Source organism: Parambassis ranga, chromosome 8 (genome assembly GCF_900634625.1).
Source record: "Parambassis ranga chromosome 8, fParRan2.1, whole genome shotgun sequence".
NCBI classification, from domain to species: Eukaryota; Metazoa; Chordata; class Actinopteri; family Ambassidae; genus Parambassis; species Parambassis ranga.
The window spans coordinates 10043590-10061846 of record NC_041029.1 but is presented as its reverse complement, the minus strand read 5'-3'; the positions used below and the strand labels follow the sequence as shown (position 1 = coordinate 10061846).

Genomic DNA, 18257 nt, shown 5'->3' with positions numbered 1-18257 from the left:
AGCCCGTCACCACGAGTACACAAAAACAGAAATTAAATCAAAACTTTGCTATCGCCGGTTAATTAGTACACTCAGGCAGATTACTGTCATTGCCTGGGACTATAAACAATAGCAAGTTCTAATCTAAGAAAACAAATCATAAAAACTTTTCTTTCATACTTAGCATTCTCTTCTTGTTTTTGGGGGGAATTTCTGAATTAAATTTTAAATGAAGTTGTATTTAGCAATGGGGGGGGGGGGGGGGGGGCAATGGTTTAGTGGGAAAAACACAATCCAATTCCAAAATACCGTATTTTCGCGACCATAAGGCGCAGTCTCAATTACGGGGTCTATTTCTGTACTCGACACATACATAAGGTGCACAGTATTATAAGGGGCATGCTATGCTAAAACATATGTAAATAAAAAGGTAACGGGAGCAAAACAGCGAGTTAAGTCGAACTTTATTACAAAAATGTACAATAAACAGAAAACAACTGTGCGAGTTAAAACTTGCCAGCTTCCTGGCAAGTTCCTATCCTAGAACTTGATCCTAGAAATTATGCCGGCTGTCACAAAAGCTCTGACAACAGTCAATGCAGATACATTAGTCTGCGCATCCACAATCCATTCGCATATGGTGGCGTAACTCGCCCGGCGCTGCCTCCTAGTAAAGCTGTGCTCGCATCCATTGCTCCCACGCCGCTTGCAACTTTACTTTGAACACCCTGTTTATGCCAATGTCCAGCAGTTGGAGTTTTGTTAACCCTCCTGGGATTACGGCAAGCATGGAATTCATCTGCTTCACCTGGTTTTTTACACCAGCGGTGAGACAGGCGCGCATGGAGTCGCAGATCAGCAGGGACGGTGATGCGTGAAAAAAACCATCCGGTCTTTTTACATAAACCTCCCTGAGCCACTCTCTCATTTTCTCCTCATCCATCCAGCCCTTTCCATCCAGTCACTATGACTCCTGCTGGAAACTTTTTTACAAATGACCATAGGTGGAAGTTTCTGCCCATTACCATAGCAACCAAGAACAACAGTGAAAGCCGATGCTGCCAGCGTACGTAGTTCACGTTTTACGTCCCTGTGTCAGGTACTCAACTCATACATAAGGCGCACCAGATTATTAGGCGCACGGTCAACTTTTGAGAAAATGTTAGGCTTTTAGGTGCGCCTTATAGTCGTGAAAATACGGTACATAAAGACAACATTCTGTTCAATTGCACAAAAATACTAAAGCTTGCCTCCACTTTCTGGTGTTAAACAAGTGAGACAAATGACACAGCTTAACTCTTGAGACTATTATTAAAACATCATGTGTGTATCTTTTGTTATATAGGGGGACATTGTTCCCACTGCATCAGTGTAATCAGTGTAAAATGCAATCGCGACTGCAGCAAACGATGGAATGTCAAAGCTGCTTTCAGCTGTTGTCTATTGAAGAAGCTGTGAAATCAAGCCAATGTGGGATCATTCTGCGTTTTAGCAGCCCCGCTTTACAATTTATGCAGATGACCCTTTTAATTCATCAACCAGGGAAATTGATTTTAAAGCTGAAGGAGGAGGAATGTGAAGTCAGGGCACCCCCACTGCAATGCATATATTTAAAAACACATCTCATCATTTCTGATTAATACCTCCTCCCACACCAATACCAATCAAACCATGAGCAACAGATACAAGAGGGGCAGACAACTACTTGCAACACGCAGCAGGGTGATGGCTGATATTTTCAGAAAATGCGCTGGGAAGGAGCAGGCTGCTGTCAGGGGAGAACTCACACAAGAACAACCTGAACTACCACAGGCAGGTGGATAATTCACAGAGACTCCGCTTCTTTCCACGGGCAACATCATGGAGTGAGGTTGACTTGGCAACACATGAATGAGGACATGAGGATTTCATGTTACCCACTGGTAAGGCTAACATGACAGCAGCAGATTTTCATAGGGCATATGTGAGATGTGAGTTCTTTTCCAGTGCTCTTTGATGATTACAGAGCTGGGTTAAGCCAGGAGAGGCCTTGGTCGATCCAGCCTGGTCCTAGGATGACGCATTTATAAACCTGCCATCATCAGTAAGAACGGCCCCAGCATGTCCTCCTCCTGTCCTCTGTCCAAGTCCCCTAGGGGCAAAAGCAACCGTCCTTCAGAAGGAGAACTTGGACTCTGCTTCACAGTGCTGTCAGGACCACCGCTCCTTCTGCAAATCACAATGCCTTGGGGAAAGAGGTGATGAAGATGAAGGATTAAAATGCTGAGTGAAGGAAGGGGATACTGGAACAAGGCATGCTAGTGATTGCTAATCGGAACAGGTTTTAACTGACCTTTTAAGCAACAACAACCTGCACTGACATGTGTGAAGGCTCTGTGTGTGTGAGCTTTAGCAGAAAACAAAGCAGGGGTGCTTTGGCATGCCTCATAAACCATTGTTATGTTTGTACATTTAGATTAAGGATGTTACTGAAGCCTGACGATAAACAGACATAAACTCTTCCCCCCATAAAGCACACGGTATGGCTTGGTTTACTGACTGCAGAGCTCTGTCACTTCAGATGTATATTTTACAGACTCCTCGAACAAAAACTTACTTGGGTGCAGTTATCTGTCAGTGTATGAGGAGAGGGAGAGCGTGTATTTAAATTTTAAATTTCAGGTTTTTATGCTGATGCTGATGTGTCTGCCAGCCCTGAGTTCTGTGTTACCAGATTATTAACTTTTTACTTAGAAGCCACGGTACACTTTGGTTCTGCGGCAGATGACAATTTAATGCTTTTCAAAGTCGAAAAGCAACAGAAATGGATGTCTCACTGCCATCTGTTGCAGAGAATAATGATAGAAGAGGTGCATTCACTGCTGGAGCTGAAGAACGAAAATCTTTAGTTTCTCTTAATATATCATCGTTTTGTACAGACCACAGCTGAATCAGTGCCAAATGATTCCAATATATTACAGCCAGAGACAAGAATAGAAAGAAAATCTCCCTGTTTTCCTGCTTTGTATAAGTGCCTTGAAATATAAGTTACAGGGCATACTGTGTACCTTTCAGAAAAAGACAAGCCACAGAGATCACTTTAATACAGCAGACTATTTGTTTGGCCAATTGCAATAAGGTTTTATTTCATTGTATTAATTATATACTGTTTAATTCTATTCTTCTTTGATAGTCTTCTTCCTCTTTGGTTTCTATTAGCTCCACTATCCTCCTCACTAATGTAGCTCTGTTTATTGCCTTGGGAATAGATCCTGAACGCTTGTGTGAAGTGCTCTGCTAACGTATGAAACACTAATGCAGCACAGAATGACGGTCTGACAACACAGCAGACACCGTCATGAATGCCAACAGCACCCCATAACTGTTGGCGATCCTGTTACATGTTCCTGATCCTGTTACATGGCTGATTTCTCTGGGTTTAACATAACGTGTGAACATATAGATGTGTATGCAGGCTTCTACAGCAGTGAGGTTTCTAGAACTAATGGTGTCCTGACTACATCATGTGTCTGCAAAACCACGACAGAGAGTGACAACTACAAAAACACTTTGATCTTGCCAGGGCTGACACCAATCTCTGCCAGCCTAGTGAGCTTTTCCCCTGCCTGATTTCAGCGTATACAGGCTCTACTTTTACCTGCATGCTTGTTTGTTTTTCCCCCCTAGGGCACCCGCCTGTGTTTACACAGTCTGCATAAAGCAGGCTCAGAAATACAGCTGGATTGATGGGTTATCTGGTCTAAAGTCTACTTAATTTAGCCTGTGTTATTTTCACAGTTTATAATGACAGGAAATACAGAATTCTGCACTCCGAGTGGGAAAAACTCAATGCACCCTGAAGTCAGTTCTCCACTTTGAAATGCATGACACTGTTTCTTTGTTGCAGCCTCCCACACGTCTTGACCCACAGAAATATCGCATGCCACAGCAGGGAATGTGCTAATAGGACTCCATATTTCCCTTTATCCATGAAAGATAAGCTATAGAGGTTTGAGTAATGAGCCGGTGCCACCTGTGCCAACAGTTCCTGGGGGATGTGGACTATAATGCTGATGAGCTTCTAAAGGGCCAATATGACAATGTGCTCCTCAGTTGCCCCTCTTCACATCTCTATCCATCTTAGAAACACTTCCTCTCATCTCATATATTTGTATTAACAGCCTTTCCTGGACAGTGTAAAGATGGCAGCATTTATATGATGGAGAATCCTTGGTCTTATTTGCTAAGGAGGGCAGTGTGGGCGCATGTTTACAGCAGCAACTCCTATGTGTGGGCTCGCTAAGAAAGTCTCAAGAATATGGCTGGTAACATTGAAACCTACGAGGAGACACTAACAAAAAAAAAAGGGTGTTAAGAGCGGAGCAATTAGCTTTTGTGCTCTGCTCCAATGTCTGTTCCAGCAACAGACACTCAATATTTCTTCTTGGATGGAATTCTTTATACAGATGAATATGAATATGAATGTATATGATATTAAACTTTTTACAGTTTTTGCCAGGGTGGACCTAAGATCAGCAGAACACTGTCATATCCAGAAGTCAGTAATAATTTAATGTATAAAGCACTGCCAGGCAAACAGCAAAAATATTTATAATGTTTCTGACTGACATGAGAAGTTTAAAGCAGCAGTGAATCATTCCTGCAAAGTACAGCCTGCACTGCCGTAGAGCTTTAATGTCCATGTCCAAAAACTTTGAAGAAAAAATATCAGTGAGCCGCACTCTTGCTCTGGGTGACATCTTCATCCTTCATTACCATGAACACACATGCTGAGGCTTATTTTAAGGAATCCTGCATATGCTGTAATATTCTAAGTAAGTAAGTTTGCTAAAAGACTTAGTGCCAATCCTTTTTAAAAACCACTTGTTTGTGACGTATTTACAATGAGTGACATCTTCACATCTTGACATCTGCAGATCATGCAGCACCTGGTGGGGTTTCTTTATTTGAAAACTTTTTTTTTTGTAGCCAATTTACGAACATGTACTGAGCTTCACCTGGCATATGCACACACTGTGATAATATCCTGAAAGATAAACTTTGGAATTCATTTCCCTTTCCATGCTGGCAGGCACCCCAGGCCCTACAGGCAGCAGCTACCATCATAATGCTGTCTGCACCTTTGGGATGAAGTTTTCATCTTTCAGTCATACAAAAGTTAAAACAGCATGAAGCACCCTTGTAAAACAAAGTGATTTTCAGTCTGTATGTGAAGTTTGGATTATGGATCACATTCTAATTGTGAAAAATGGACCACATTTTTCTTGATTTAGGCCTTTTGACTCTATGTTTTGAATGATGCTGTAGCTGTAACCCACACATCACATTTTATTTCAGGGACTGAACTCTGTCGTTTCCTGAATTAGCTGTTGTGTGTATCATTAAAACTATGGTTTCAAACTTTTCCTGCCATGTGGTTGTGTGTGTGTGTTTTGGTTTGTTAAATATTGTCATTTATAATAATGCCATTAGGATCTGGTTATATTTTAAGAAGCATTTGTTAATTGAAAGTGTGTGATCCCTTTACTAATGACTTAGGTCTTGTATTAAAGATCTTGATAATTGAATGTCTTATTTGTATTGTTTGTTGGTTCCCATGGGTTTCCAGTGATTATCAGGAGTGGTAATTAATGGTAGTGATGACAATTGGTGACACTTCTGGGTGTGAATAGTAAGCTTGGATTTAACAGTTATAAAAAAAAAAAAAAACTATTCATATTTTTGGCTCTTTTCTTCATGCTTGACTGCAGAGATGTTTTTATTTTTAAGTATCTATATTAATTTCACATATTTCATCATTTTTTTACAATACACAAATGGCAGCATTTATATCCAAAGGCTAAAGAAAATATGCAAATACAGCTGTATATCCTACAAAGCTTGGATACATACAAAGAGTAAAAGGCTGTTTCTTAGTAATTAGGTCTGTTTTGGGTGAGATCTACTGAATATTTAAACTGCCACCCACAGCAGCTATAAACAATGAAAATTACTCATATGTTCAAATATTTATATATGCAATAGGGTATGGGTGAGAAGGTAAGCCTAAATTAAAGTGTGCTGTCAAGTAGACTAGATGAACTGCTGTGAATTGTGCCTGGTACTTCCATTATTCATAATTCAAGTCTGAAGGAAAGGCACAAACAATGGCGAGATGTTCAGTGTTTTGAATTATTGACGAAACCTCAACATTTCAGACAGGTTTCTCTCTTTGATATTGTTCAGGCTAAATCTAGCGAGTTGCTGTGTTCTTTGTCTCTCAAGGCTCGCTCCTTTTCCCGGTTGTTTACCTTTATTTCCTTTTGACTTATAAAACCACATCCTTTCCTCTCAGCTTCCCTCAGAGCAAGGCGGACTCAGGGGATACAACATTACGGAATCCTCGGGGCGATATGGCAGAGACAGAATTCCATACACATCCACTTCTGAACTTATAGTGTATATGTTACCACTATAAGTACAAATAACCACTTTAAATCTTCAAAAAACATTTCACCATGTGAAAGAAGAATCATGACATCACTGATTTTAACAGCAACTGTGGTTCAAGCTAGTATGAAAAAGTTGCAGAGTTATACTTTAACCCCTAGCTGCTATAGCGAACGTATCCAAAGGACAGAACCCTGTACTGTCTGAACTGTTCTGACCCGAGGAAAAGGTATAAAATATGGATTAAGTCAGACATTAGTAGCATCCAGCTCAATACAACTTACTTACTAACAGATCTGAAAAGGTCACAGGGAATGTCCATGAAGTCCATGGGGCAGAACAAGAAATGAAGTGAGGATGTGGACATGTGCAGAGAGTACTGGCTGAAGCTGTATCAGTGGAACCAGGTTTCATCAAACATGCACAGCCTCAAACCAGACTGTCGGGAGAATAGACTACACTTCTGTAGACTCCTTCAAAGCACAGTCTTGTGAGATCTAAGTAAATACAAATATCTATTTTCCGTTTAAATTTAACTTTTGCCTGAGCTGCAGTCCTTCACTCTAAACCATGATTTTAACTGGTTTTCCCGATCTCATCTAGAGCAACACTTATATGGAGGAAGTTTCAGACACATTCACATAAGAGTCATTCATCACACAACAACAACTAACATCAAACCACAAGACAACTTGACTGAAACATCTGGGGACTCTGTGCTTTCTGAAAGGCACACAGGCAGAAGTAATTGAAAGCAGAGAGATGGTTATGGCTGAAATTAGGTTTTTCTTTCTTTTGTATTTGAAAATGGGAAAGAAAAACTAGTGGTGTATAAAGGTACTGCTATCAGTTTGACAGGTAGCACCAGAAGCTGTAAAGATTCAATCAGCATCCACTTACCCTGAGTAAAACTGCAGTGTTGAATTCAAAAATCAGATAAAGGGAAGAGTAATAAGATGAAATGACAGAATGTTCCTGCTCATAGATCAGGAACCTGACACCTGAACCATTATGAGCCACAAGTCTTTGATCAAATCAGATGCTTGTCACTAATGCATTAAGGATGTAATGAAACACATTGTGATAAAGTGGATGCAGCTTGGTACGATTTGAACATTTTCACCAAACAAATGTGTGTTAGTATGGAATGCTTTTCTGTAAATGTGTATCTAGCATAGTGACAACAGTACACAAAAGAAGGAAAATGCAATACGTATGTTCAGTATATTCAGTATGTTCAGAGTGTGGAATAGACGTTTTCTAATATGTTCTTTGCTTGTGTTAGAAATATAAAAAAAGAACTTTTCCTTATGTGAAATTATTTTTTTATATCTATTCTTTTAAAATTAATAGGTTTTTTTATGTAAGGGTATGTGAACTGACTGCTCCTCTGTTACATGAAAAGGGACGCCACTGAGGACAGACATTCAGAGCCAGTATCGCATGCTGGGAGGCCCATATGGTGACTGGCCCCTATGTGCCTTAACAGGTTGTTTATTTGAATGTAGCACTATTGCACAAAACTATTTATGGTAATTCAAGTGTTCATCTTATCAAAAGCTCAATGTCACAAAGAAGCACATGCTGCTGTTTGCACTTGTCCTTCTACAACAATCTTTACATAAACACTGTTGCTCCTCAAGACCTGCTGCATTAAAGCTTGAATGAGTCACTTTAATACAATCGGTTAATACAACAAAGACTGCTGGATGTCATATCAAAGCAGTGTCATAATATAGTGTAATATATGCATTGTAATTTTATCCTAACACACAAACTTTGAAACCACACACCTGAAAATGGTAACATAAAATCCTCAATGTGATATTAATAATTTTAAGTTCACCCGTCTTAAAACTGACAAACTAATCTTTATTTGATACTGGATACTGGTTGATACTGGAAGTTGATTTAATTGAAGTAGAAGAATTTTTGCAGTGTAGGTTGTTGTCGGAATGTAGCTGATACATTTTAAACAGCTGACAAATTCATGGGAAAAGTTATAGCAAACCAAACGGAACCTTTAAACAGCATTTTATCTTAAGATGAGAAATCCATTATGTGCACTGAGATTACAACGTTCAGTGATGCAGTGTAATGCAAGAGCTCTGCAATTATAATTTATTAAATTAAATTCCTTTTTCTTTTTCTTTTGCTGCTTTAAGGTAATCCCCCCCTCTCAGTGAAATACAAACAATATAGACAATAGGGGTGGGGTTTGCCTAAAGGTCTCTACAGTGAGTATGGATTACATCGTGGGTGTTGTAGTATGTGCAGAATGGGCAATAAGGAAAAACAGTGAATGGTGAAATGTAAGGTCAAGCAAGCCACATGCACACCAGATAAGGCTGTAACTTGCACATGTCCTTTATAAGAAGAGGTGGGGATTGAATACAGCTTTGTGTAATGGTATTCATGGAAGAGAACAGCATCCATTAGTTTTCTATTTCAAACACTAACCTTTTACAAGTCTTGTGGTTTATGCATAGATGTGACCTTATGAATACTAACCATGTATAATCTTTTCATCTGCATTCAAGTCTTGCATTCCACTGGAACATTAAGGTGACTGTTTGTTGTGCCCTACAGCTTACTGTCAAACTGAGAGGCTGTCTGCATCCTGCTGCCTACATCCACTGACACAGGCACATCACTGACTAGTGACCACTGATCCAGTCCTGTTACGGTTTATAATATTGAAAGTAGACGTTAGAGCTCATGAAATCACTCCAGCCATCTGTCCTGAAGGGGGAAATTGGATTGGATTGGGGGTGAGAAGCATGTTAGCATGAGGCCACCTGTGTTAATGAGATTGCTTCAGTTGAAGCAGAACTCGCACTCTTGTTTATTTCAAGCCAAATCAATAGCTTATGGTCTTGCTTTTCAAAATCCTATTAAAAAGGTCAGTGACAAATGAAAGAAGTGACCTGCATTATTACCCGGATGTGCTTCAAACTCAATCAGCAGCCCCTTCAGGCTCAGTGGTGATTGACCAGATTTTGTGAGCGACTTCAAATAAGCCTCTGTCAGCCTCTTTATTGTGTTTGAAAGCTTGGTGTGGAAAGTAAAAAGAGAACGTCCAGAGATGGTGCAGAGATCAGCATTCACAAAACACTGCAAACACTAGACATGCTGGATGAAAAACAAATTAAAATCTTATAAACACGACCTATAGATCAGATAATGGCATGTATATCCTCTCATAAAACAGGGCTTTCTGTCAAAAGGTCATGCAACCCTCCAAACCACAGCACAAATTAAAGACCAATTAAAGTTGTCAGGTACAAAACAAACAAGACAAATGCTTACACAGTAAAAAAAAATATTAGAAGTGGATATGAGAAATGTAAAATGAGCTGTGAAATAATTGCTTAAAGGATTAAAGGTAAACATCAGAGGAGATCTTGTAATTGTGAATTCATCATTAGAGCAAAGGATTTGTGTCTTAAGCAGACTAGGTTTATGTAATTAGCATAGAGTAATGTCACACGAAAACACCAATCTGCATAGATTAATAAACCTACAGCCAAATCAGTATGGTGGGGAAAAAAACGTTGTGATTCAACGCTAGAGTCCTTTAGAGCGTTAATATGAGAGCACCAAAGCAGTAACGGCGGTGAGTGCAGTAAAATCAAAACAATAAGCTAATAGATGCAAAAACATTCACAGAACAGAGCGTGAGCGTTATGAGATCCTTCGAAATCCTTCACATTCATCTGAAATATTGTGATTATATAAAGGACAGACAACATATAACAAAGCCAGCATAAAGCAAATGTATGACAAACCTCCTCAAGCCAAACACTTACACATTGTATCGCAGCATCACTGAGGCTCTCCAGTTATGAGATTTCTCTGGAGATAAGGTTGATACATTACAGTGGCCAGGCAAAGAGGTTACCTTGTTTTCATCCCTGGCTGAGAGTCTGATTAGATGCTGCTCTCCAACTCTGAGCACTATTTAATTTGTCATTGCAGGTGCAGTTATCTAGCCCACGATAGAGCTCTGAAAAGCGATGTGTATCTGCTCCACATAGAAGGAGACTCACCTAGCTGTGGCATGATAAGATTTCAGGTACTTTTATTGAGGATGGCGAGTGCTGTTTGCGCGGCCTTCAGCACGTTTCAACAGCTCTGTCATTCCCCACTTTTGGGACTCACTGCAGGAGACGCCGCTGAGAGTACATCAGTATTGGAGATGTGGGAGCAAAGCAGACCACCATAAACTACAGCAAGAAGCTTATAGATTTATCGATAGCCCAACCTTCTACTAGTTCCCTGTAATACAGTGGATTCAGTGCACAGAATCCTGCTGCTGCAAGGGGACTGGATAGAATCATAAGGACACATTCCCAGCCAGATCAACTAGATGCTTTTTCCACATATAGCCTCTCACTTCCAAACCCTACTCATACCTTTTTTCTTCCTCTCCTCGAAAACCACCCGCCTCTTGGCAGTTCAAAGCCTCCTCTGTACTCTTAAGCCTGTAATAACCAACCCCCTATTAAAACTGGATTTCTCACTTAATGTTTGAGACAATAACACATCTAAGCATAAAAAATAATTGTAACAACTCAAGACATGGGCTCTCATGTTTATTTACTCTTAGGTCTATGTACATGTGTTCCCATGTCCTGCTTAATCTGGTTGTTGCATCCTTTTTGGGTTTAGAGTGACAGTGCTCTAAATGCTGTGATAATGAATAGGCCTTGGGGAGTCTTTGCTGACTTGCAGCAGCAGGCTAATGAGATTAGCAAAATCACTGAGGCCCCGTTAACGGCTTGAGCTCCCCTTTAAGGTAGAACAAGATGAGAAAGAAGGCAAAGCTGGAGCATCAATGCTGATCTGATCTGCAGGAGAAGTCTAATGGTATCCAACATACTGTCCATGACCAAAATATTCTGAAGGGATAATGAGGGTAGTACAGAATATTCAGGCATCATGATTTAAAGTTTGTTATAGGGCTGCTAAAGCAACCTTGTCCTTCACCCTTTTAGATTTTATTGATATTTTAGAGATATTGTACAGACTGGTTGTTTAAGTAGAGTACAATTTTCTATCAGCAGGTAGAACCATTCAGACATATTAACTGCAAGAAAATCAATCAGCCTGGGAAGCTGCAATACTACCCTCCAATTCAAACAAGTCTTGCACATACTCAACTTGTTCCCCTTCACATCGGTAGTGGACCTTGACATAATTAGTGAATCCAGCTGGTTGAATTGACATCAGTTTAATATACAGTTTTTTAACAAAGGCAGAGCTGTCAGCGGTGTAATAATGCTGCTTTCAGTGGAAATCAAAGGCTTGTCTTTTCTTCCTTAGATATCTGGTGAAACCCATAAGAAGACAACAAAAACAATGCAATCATCAAAGTTATACACGTTTCATGTATCCGTTTCATGCAATAGAGAGAAAATAGGTTGGTGCAGAGGTGAGCAGCTAAACATCAAGAGCCATCACAATGAGGACAGGGTCCCCCCCAAGGCTGCATCCTGAGCCCCCTACTGTTCTGCCTGCTCAACCATGACTGTACTGCCAGACTCAACATCATTAGGTATGCTGGTGACACAACAGATGTGGGGCTCATCATAAAACACGGCATTATTCCTCCACAATGCTGCACACTTTGGACTGGCAACCATCGATTTCAACGAGTTACTCACAGCATATATGCCAGTCTATTATTACTGATGCTAGCACAGTCAATAAAGACCAGGCACTAACCCACAATGTCGATTGTGGGCCGCTGGATGGGACAATCCACTGATGTTCCACAGAACATGAGACTGCATTTACTGTATTCAACAACTCTCAAGGGCAATTTTTGCAAGCGGTCTGTACTTCTGAAGAAATGGTAAAATGTAAATAAATGCTTCTGTTTAGTAGCGATATCACTTAATATAAAGATGAGCTGAGTGTAACCTCTGATTTACACCAGAAGCATTAGAAAAGAGCTGCACAGCGGTAGTAATCTGCCTGTTTACCTGATGGTTAATGCCTACATGTATCAGGCTGGGTTACAGAGCAGTTACTGAAACTTCTGTTTACTCCATCAACACATGTACACAAAGAGAAAATTCTCACCTTCCACCCTAAAAACAGTTGTTGCATCTCCTCCTGCCCTTTCCTTTTTTATTTTGTTATATCATATAAATGCTGTTTCTCTACTTCCTAAATGAACCTCTCCTTGTACATGACTGTGTGTCTCTGCTGATTGCAATGTTGAATCAGTGAGAGTCTCACATTGTTTTATTTTGAAAGTCTACCGGAAACTCTCTGTTCTGGTGCCTGACTTCCTGTCTGCTTGATGAGGTTGGTGCAAATGACAGGTAAGAATCTAATTAATGGGTATTAGAAATTGAATGGCTACTGATACAATTGGCTATAAACACTTTATTTGTTTAGTTCAAAATTGTGAGTGCAAATAGAGAGCACTAATCCATTGCAGCAAGTGACAGCAGCCTCTGAAACCTTCGCATGTAGGTTTTTAAACAGGTTATATCATTTCTCCTTCAGTCAGACTCTGACTCTAAGTTTCAAAGAAAGTTTGAGCTTCCGTCTTACCGCAGAGAAAACATCTGCTACGGTTCAAAAACGCCAAAGGAAGTGGGCACACAAATCCCAAACTCACAAACATCCCACACAAAAAAAGGAGAGCAGATAGGAGAGCAATGAGACACAGAGGCAGTACACTCCTGTAGGGATGCTGCACTGCATAGTGCTGTAAAAAAAAAAATCTTTTATATATGTAGGAACTGTAGCTAGGCCGAGGCACAAGGCCATAATTAAACCATTAATTTATGTTAATGTATGACCAGGGCTTCTGCTCATGACACTTTTCATACTTTTTTTTCTCTGCAAATGATTTATGTCTTAGTGTTCAGGAATTATTAAGAGATCTGGCAGTTGAAGATATTTTTGTATAGTGAACAAAAAGGTTTAACAGTCAGCAATAAGAGCAAGCTACAGCAGGTTGTATACTCTATATTTCACTTCCACTGCCTTATAACCTACAGCTTAGCATAGTGCAAGGGGCTGCCCTCCTAAAAAATCATGTAATGAAGCAATATGGTGTCTCAGCATGGTGTGACTTCACATTCGGTTGAAGTTCAGGCAGATACTGGACAGCATGATATAAAACTAAGAACTATAGCACACAAGAGATGTTGGACTTACAGATGAGAAGTTGTGAGCTCCGCAGGGCTCTCCTCTGTATTTGCAGGAGAGCAGCATGTCATCCAGTTGGTGGCTCAGTCTGTCCATAAACTCCAGGTTGGTTCCCTCAAAGTTTCTGGGTGGCAGAAAAAGCTTAAAGTCTGACAGCTTCATGAACCAGGCCCGACGGTCCTCCTGAAGTAAGTCCAAAACCATGGGCCTCACTGTCCGGTTGGCCAGCAGGAGGCCAAGCCAGTGGCCAGCAAAATACAGGTCACTCTTAGTAAGTTTGTAGAGGCGGATAGGGTTGTTGTTACAGATAGTGACGGCAGGGAAGGCCAGTTCTTTGGCCCATTCAGCGTGAACACGTGTGTATGTGGGGAAGGAAAGCCAGTGGAGTAGGCGGTTGGAGGACCAGGATAAAAGCAACCCCAGGGAAGTGCAGAGGGCCAGCAGCCAGAAGGCCCTGCGGCCCGCAGAGCCACCAGGGACGCAAACATGCCGTAGGCCATGTAGGCGTGTCCTTGAGAGCAGAGTGGATGTGACCTGAGCCAGACCTGGCTTTGCATGACGCCGCTGACGGCCCTTTCTAATCATGGCCGGGGATCCCCTCCGGAGACAGTGCCCTTCCAGGGCCATAGCTGCCCACAGCGCTCCTAAAGCCGCGGGAAAGGCTTCATTTCCCAGCCAGGCCTCAGGGGCCGGGGCCCACATGTAGCTCCAGGATAAATCCACTACTGTAATCCACACATGGAGACGTGTTTAGCCTTATACACTATACTGACCCATGCAGTCCTAACCAATATTACGTACCCTCTCAGAAAACTGTCTCAAAGTCGTCTTCTCCTGGTGGTGCAGGAGCTCCGATGAACTCAGCAGCAGCTACTTGTTGGTCATCTGTACTGCTCCCTCAATCTGAGAGAGCTCCTATCAGCTAACTCAGCAGGGGAAGGAAAAAAAAAACAGAGGCAAATGTGCTCCAAGCAAGGTGTCTTCTACATGAATGAACTCCAGCATCCACGGCAGTTAGTGTGACAGTGAACAAGAGAGGATGAGACACAGAGAGCGAAGGGAAGAGGAAGAGGGAGGGGAGGAGAGACGGAGAGAAGAGGATGGAATACAAAATACCAAAGGCTAAGCAGAGAGGACAACAAAATGAATGAAAGAAGGGAAGGTAATTAAAATAATGAGACAACAGTGAAGGGTATGGTTGGTGTGGTGCAGTCTGTTGGACGAGAGCTTGCCTTGTTCCACCGTGCTTTCTCTTCTTAGGAGTTATGTGTAATGTTTTCTGGCTTTCAGAAGCATCCGTCAGCCCGAGGCAGCAATCAGTTTCTTGTCACTATTAAGTACAGGCTTTAATTGAATACAAAGTCTCCCATGCTCATTTGTTTTCTGTTCCACTTCTGCAGTCTCACTTTTGATGCTTCCACTTCTTCGTGATGTCACTGATCTGCTCCTCGTCTCCCTCGGCACTCGACTTCAAACAGTGTTATAAGGTCCTGTATGAAAACCAGGAGGCAGCTTCATCTTGTAGCAGACCTGCTTCCCAGCAGCACAGTTACAAACATACTACAACACACTTTCACATGGAGAAGGAGGCACTCATGCATACACACGGACACACACTCACAGCAGTTAACAGCGGGAAACCAGACCAAAGATAATCTGTTCTGTCACACTCTGATCTCAACATTTCTCCCCCTTTATCTGTCTCTCTTCTTTTCTTTCTCCCTAGTTGTTGCTCCCATACTCAGAGACAGCATCTCTAATCTCAATATTCTTCTCATGTCTCTGCTCCTCCTTCTAAAAATACTCTCTCCAAATCAAATCCATCAACTTGCCCTCACGCTCCTCCTCCTCTTCTCTCTTATGTCAGTCAAGCCCCGTAAGCTCGACCTCCTGTCGGGCTTTCTCTCCTCCTCCTCTTCTTCTTTTCCACTTTGTGCACGCGCTCCCTCGTCTCTCTCGCCCGTCAGAAAAGGCTTCTCTGTGCGCTTTCCTCCCTCTGTGTCCTTGTCAGCTTCATCCAGCCTGCTCGCTCTCCCTGCTCTAAATGACTCCTCTCCCCTCTGTGATCTCTCTGTTGTCCCCCCCGCCTCCCTCCCTCTCTCGAAGTCTCTCGCGTTTTGCTCCGGTTTTCAGGCAGCTTGTCCCCCCATTGCACCTCTTCTCCTCCTCCTGCGCCACAGCTCTGTCCACGCAGCCGGTGAGCCCGTCACTGATGAGAGCGTCTGTCTCTCTGTGTGCTAACTCGCGCCGTCCTTCGCCCCCCTCTGTTTGTCTGCTGCTGCTGCTGAGCCACACAGCCACAAAGCGATGAGAGACTGCTGTGAGCATGCAGTTAACAACAGCAAGACAGAGTCTCCTTACTTCTAGCAAATGTGTATTTTTGCAATGAAAGGGGATGATCTACCAATTATAAATTAAAGATATATATAAGTTAAATGGTTTTATTACAAGTATGTGGATTTTTAAGAACATTGTCTCTAGAATTTTGGTGATACAAATTGTATACCTCTTATTAGAACATGTTTATGGATATGCATTTTAAACCCAGTGAAATGAACAAAGCAATGGTGATAATTGAACAGTGATTGTTTTTTTTTTTTAATTTAAAATCATAAACTTATTAACACGGGTGAAGTGCCAAATGGAAAGGGTGAAATCTGTGGCTAAGGGAAAAGGACCAGATACCCACCATAATATCATGTCATGTTCATCAGTTTGAAGACATAACGCAGCACTTTATACGAATAATCAAAAAGTCTTTTGGACCAAAAATAGGTAGAAAAATGGGTACCTTAGATGGCCCCTGCCTTGTCAATCCAGATACAGGCAAAAAGAGACATTTTTTAAAGAATCTTCTTGGCAGAGATAATGTCCACAAGCTTAACTACAGCTTGATATAACTTCGGTGCTTCAACTGCATCATTTCAAAAAGATATTCATTGTAAAAGTGAGCAGTCTTAATTTACAAAGAGCCAGAGGCATACAAACTAATACTTCAAATCTCCCAAGTGTTCGCTTTATTATGACACTTTTATTATTTATTCAAATACACCTTGTGTTTGCTGAGATATACTCTATTCATTTTGGGCATTCCATTTTCAAGCTGATGCCTTAAAAATAGGCTTGGGGTGGAAGGGGTTAAGTGACAATTGATCATCATCATAGAGACATAGCTATTGAGTACAGGTGCTCATTGCAAAGTTATGTTTAATCAAAACGATCACACCTCTGGACTTTTAAGTTTCAGTTTCAGGCTATTGAGTGCATTGCTGGTTGGATTATGAATGGCGTTTATTAATTTATTGCTTTTTTACTTGACTATTTAAATGTTTTTCCTCCTTAAACATTTAACTAAATAAATAAACTAAAATCAAGATGTGCCATGAGAGAATGTATCTGCAATTGTTTGTCTAAAATTGTTTCACTACTTTTAAATTGAACAAATTTAAGAAAAGATTAAGGGAAAAACACCATGATCCTGACTACCATCTGTCATTTATTTTTTATAAACTTTGGATCAGAGCAGAAGTTTAATCTTGCAGCATGTCCTTAGTGGCTGTGTAAATCAAACACCCACACAACAGAAGTATTTTACCTTATTTCTCCACTTGGTGGAAGGGTTAGCATTTACAATCTGCAAATGCCACGTCAGCCAGCACACAGTCTCTGTTCAACACAGCTTAAAAAGTTAAAGAGGTGGCATCAATAGAAGTAAACACAAAGCTTCTTGGCCAACTTAGCATAAGCTGTTGTTCATGGAGTTTAAAAATCAAGTTTCGCAGTCACACTGTGTGATATAGGGGTATTTTTGCCTGAGCTGCTCTGTTGCTACAGAAAGACCTGAAATAAAACCATGCAGGCGTCTTTATAATTTGTCAGAGCCTGCAATATGCGGCAGCCGTGAATCATTACCACATCAGATCACTTTTACAGCTGAATGCAATGAGTCACAGAGGCCAACCAAATTATTCTGTTATGGTAAAAAAGTTACATTTGCTGCAAGATCAATGACAAGCTGCCGGCTTGGCATCAGTTTAACATGAACACATTTCATTGTGTGGCTGATCATTGTGCAACAGCGCCTGACAACTCCTTGTGATCACTTATTTGAATGTGTAATGAAAAGACGTTTCAACTTGGGAACCATAAAACACAATGTCAAATGAAATTAACACAGAGACCCAAAAGAGCAAGTCTTTGCTTGAACACACACACACAATGAAGGACTGTTAGGAGGGTAAAACATGTATAATGCATAACTGCTGAAAATACAAAAACAAAAAAAATGTAGTATTAGAATGTCAAACGCATGCAAGTACAGTTATTTCTTCAAACACAGGCTCTATGGGAGGCACGCACACACACACAGAGCCTACAGCTAGAGTCAGAGGCAGCCTTCCAGAGCCTGGATCCACAGGCCGAATAATTAGCTTGGAGCCATAAAGAGGGTTTCTGAGTCCAGCTATGCAGTCAGTGTAAAGAACAGCTCAAAGGCTCAACATATCCAATTTGCAATTCTAAAACATAAGGGAAATCACAGATTAATTAGGGATATAGTCAGCCCAAGCGTCAGATACAATTACCCAGCAATCTGTGGCTGCTGTGCCATGGCATGCATTTCCTATAAAATATTCCTGTATGTTTTCATTAACAACAGTGTCAAAGATCAAAAGACACAT

General features: G+C 41.1%; 1 protein-coding gene across 2 annotated transcripts in view; it reads right to left on the bottom strand.

Moving 5' to 3' along the window:
• The window catches only part of asic2 (acid-sensing (proton-gated) ion channel 2), a 235058-nt gene that overhangs the window by 75510 nt on the left and 141291 nt on the right, over positions 1-18257 (bottom strand). Inside the window, exon 1 of one of the 2 annotated variants that reach the window (XM_028411935.1) lies at positions 13588-14280. The exons of the other annotated variant lie outside the window; for it this stretch is intronic. Within the exon in view, the coding sequence (XP_028267736.1) occupies positions 13588-14280 (693 nt within the window). Of the gene's footprint in view, positions 1-13587; positions 14281-18257 lie in introns of those variants that run through there. 2 annotated transcript variants of the gene reach the window in all.